At 42.0% G+C, this 2762-nt stretch overlaps 1 protein-coding gene across 1 annotated transcript in view; it reads left to right on the forward strand.

Annotated features, from left to right (window-relative positions):
- The first annotated feature begins 626 nt into the window (after nucleotides 1-626).
- The window catches only part of LOC107693690 (thymocyte selection-associated high mobility group box protein TOX-like), a 58365-nt gene continuing 56229 nt past the window's right edge, over nucleotides 627-2762 (forward strand). Inside the window, exon 1 of the mRNA XM_016493159.1 lies at nucleotides 627-1043. Within this exon, the coding sequence (XP_016348645.1) occupies nucleotides 945-1043 (99 nt within the window). The 5' untranslated portion in view covers nucleotides 627-944. The remainder of the gene's footprint in view (nucleotides 1044-2762) is intronic.

The raw sequence follows: 2762 nt of genomic DNA on the forward strand, positions 1-2762 counted from the left end.
TCCTTTCATAAAGGCTAATATCTTAAACATACACATTTCCAGTTTTCTTAGGATTGCCACAGCTGTAGACCAGTGGTTTTTAGACTACCTTTTGACTCTCCTCATACTGTTGATACATTAAAAAAATTAACTGTGATAAATTTGATGATTCCATAACTTTTAAGAACAGCATGCTGCTCAGTAAAAACAAACTGAACATATGATGGCGGTTTACATGCTTTACTTCCTCAGGTTTCAGAGTTTAACTTGTAAACTTTATATGTAGTTAAACAATATTAAAAGATTCAATGTTGTTTTAAATAATTGAGTTAATATTGGGGCCCAATTTGGAAGTTTGCTGAGGCCACCTAATGAACCCAGTTTAAACCACTGCTGTAGACTCTCGTTTATCATTTCATTTTAATACATTCTAAAGACACGCATGTCAGAAATATGTTCGCACTGAAGAGACATACTGGCACAGCTAAACGGAATCTTCCGTCACCATGTTAGACAGTATCATACGCAAAGCGATGCAAATCCTGAAGCAGGAGCGCACATCGCAGCGCCCCCCTGTGGCCGCTCAACAGTAGCGCCGCGTGTCTTGCGAGTCTTTTGTGTGTGAACATTGGCAAAGCGCTCGCTTCTCTCCATAGAGCAGCTACACTGAGCCACAGCTGCACCAAGAAGATACACATCTCTACTCACAGCAGTCAACACAGACTCACCAGATGCTCTTGTTCTCTCCAAACCTGAGCGCTTGTTTCCGCGGTATCTCTCTATTGTAAGACGACTGAGGTAGAGGTTCATATAAAAGTTTTTGCGAAAACCGCGGAACCGATGTGAGGCTCTTTCAAGTCTTCACTTTGCACATTCTTCTCTTATTTGCGTTGCGATTTCTGAGTAAGCGAGGAACACGATTTCTAGTGGAAAGGCAATAGGGACCGGTTGATGTTTTTATTGAAATGGACGTGAGATTTTATCCACAACCTCCACCACCATCAGCAACAGATCCTTCCCGACTGGGACAGTCACACTATTCGGACTCTCCGTATTGCAATAAGGTAAAGCTTCATTTTATGATGCATGATCTTTTATGATGTGGATCTTCATGAACGTGTTTTGTTTGAGTTTCGCCTGGCTGAACTTGAATGAAGACTGTTGAGGACTTGTCCAAAGTTTGCACTTCACTCGACTGTCACAGAGATTCGGAGAAAGTCGGAGCGATGGAGCGCGATACCACAAATGTGTTCAAACCGGGTGACTTTGTTTATTATCTGTTTATTTTTTCCTCACTATAAATGTTTATATGTTTAACTCTCAAACGCGCACATAAGCGTTTTCACGTGCCTTTTACGTCGCGAACTTAAAAACGCTGTTTCGGGTTGTCATAGAAACCGCGCGCGGATTGTAAATAATATGCAAATGATAATAAAACGCACTATTTAAGTTGGTAACAAAAAGTAGCGCGCTCTTACTTAAATACACCTGCTCTTCATCACAGCCCCAAACGCATGGACATCAACAAACTGTCCTTTGCACAACACGCGCAAACAACAAATAGTGTATGTAGTGTGTATGTTTATAATGCGGTTCACATCATATTTATGTTTTATACTTTATACCTACGGCATTAATGTATCCTCCAAGTCCCTGAGGAACAACAGAGATATTGTGGGGTTTGTATTCCTCTATTTCTCCTAATGATGGTGCTGTTACTGTGTATGTGCAGTGCATGTGCGCAGGATAAAGAGAGATGGGGAAGAGAGCGGGAGTGTGTGTGTGTGAATGAGGAGGGGGTAGGGTTACTGTGGAGTGATATAGTGGGGGTTGGGGTTGTATTATTCCTTTCAATGCTTCTTGATTCACTGCCATAGGTCTCATATCCATGTCTAAGTGCAGTCACATACACAGTGAAATGTTTTATGGATGAATCACATTTTTAGTGACAGACCTAAAGAAAAATCCGTGAAAGCACAATTTCATTGCATCGTTTCAGTGATTCATTTGTTAGATGTAATTTTGATGTACAGCTGTAAATTGTTAATATCTTTGCTGAGTTTATAAAACCAGAGAGGAGAGACAAGAGGTTGGCCGGGGTAGGGAGGAAAGGAAGAAGAAAGAGAGAGATGGGGGGGGTGGGGTGGTGGGGGTACACAGCAGAGCAAACAAGTGAGACTGTGACAGTGGTGTGTGGTATCTACAGAACATATAGACAGAAATTGATGGTATGTGGCTAAACGGGGGTCACGCTGCCAGTGGGACTGATTCAGTCTGTGCACAAAGCCCCCCATCTGATTACCTTCCTCCCTACCTGCTCTCCTCAGATCCCAGAAGACTGCGGCCCACACTCTTTAGTGGGGGTTGGGGTTGTATTATTCCTTTCAATGCTTCTTGATTCACTGCCATAGGTCTCATATCCATGTCTAAGTGCAGTCACATACACAGTGAAATGTTTTATGGATGAATCACATTTTTAGTGACAGACCTAAAGAAAAATCCGTGAAAGCACAATTTCATTGCATCGTTTCAGTGATTCATTTGTTAGATGTAATTTTGATGTACAGCTGTAAATTGTTAATATCTTTGCTGAGTTTATAAAACCAGAGAGGAGAGACAAGAGGTTGGCCGGGGTAGGGAGGAAAGGAAGAGGGAGGGAAGGAGGGCAAGGACTTTCAGATATAATCTATATAGTGTAATTTTACTGCAGAGGCAAGTGAACTCCACTCAAGCTTTTTCATTTTAGCAATTCAGAAGGGGGGGGGAGCTGGAGTTGGAGGAGT

This window comes from Sinocyclocheilus anshuiensis, unplaced genomic scaffold (assembly GCF_001515605.1).
Source record: "Sinocyclocheilus anshuiensis isolate Anshui unplaced genomic scaffold, SAMN03320099.WGS_v1.1 scaffold1472, whole genome shotgun sequence".
Classification (NCBI taxonomy): domain Eukaryota; kingdom Metazoa; phylum Chordata; class Actinopteri; order Cypriniformes; family Cyprinidae; genus Sinocyclocheilus; species Sinocyclocheilus anshuiensis.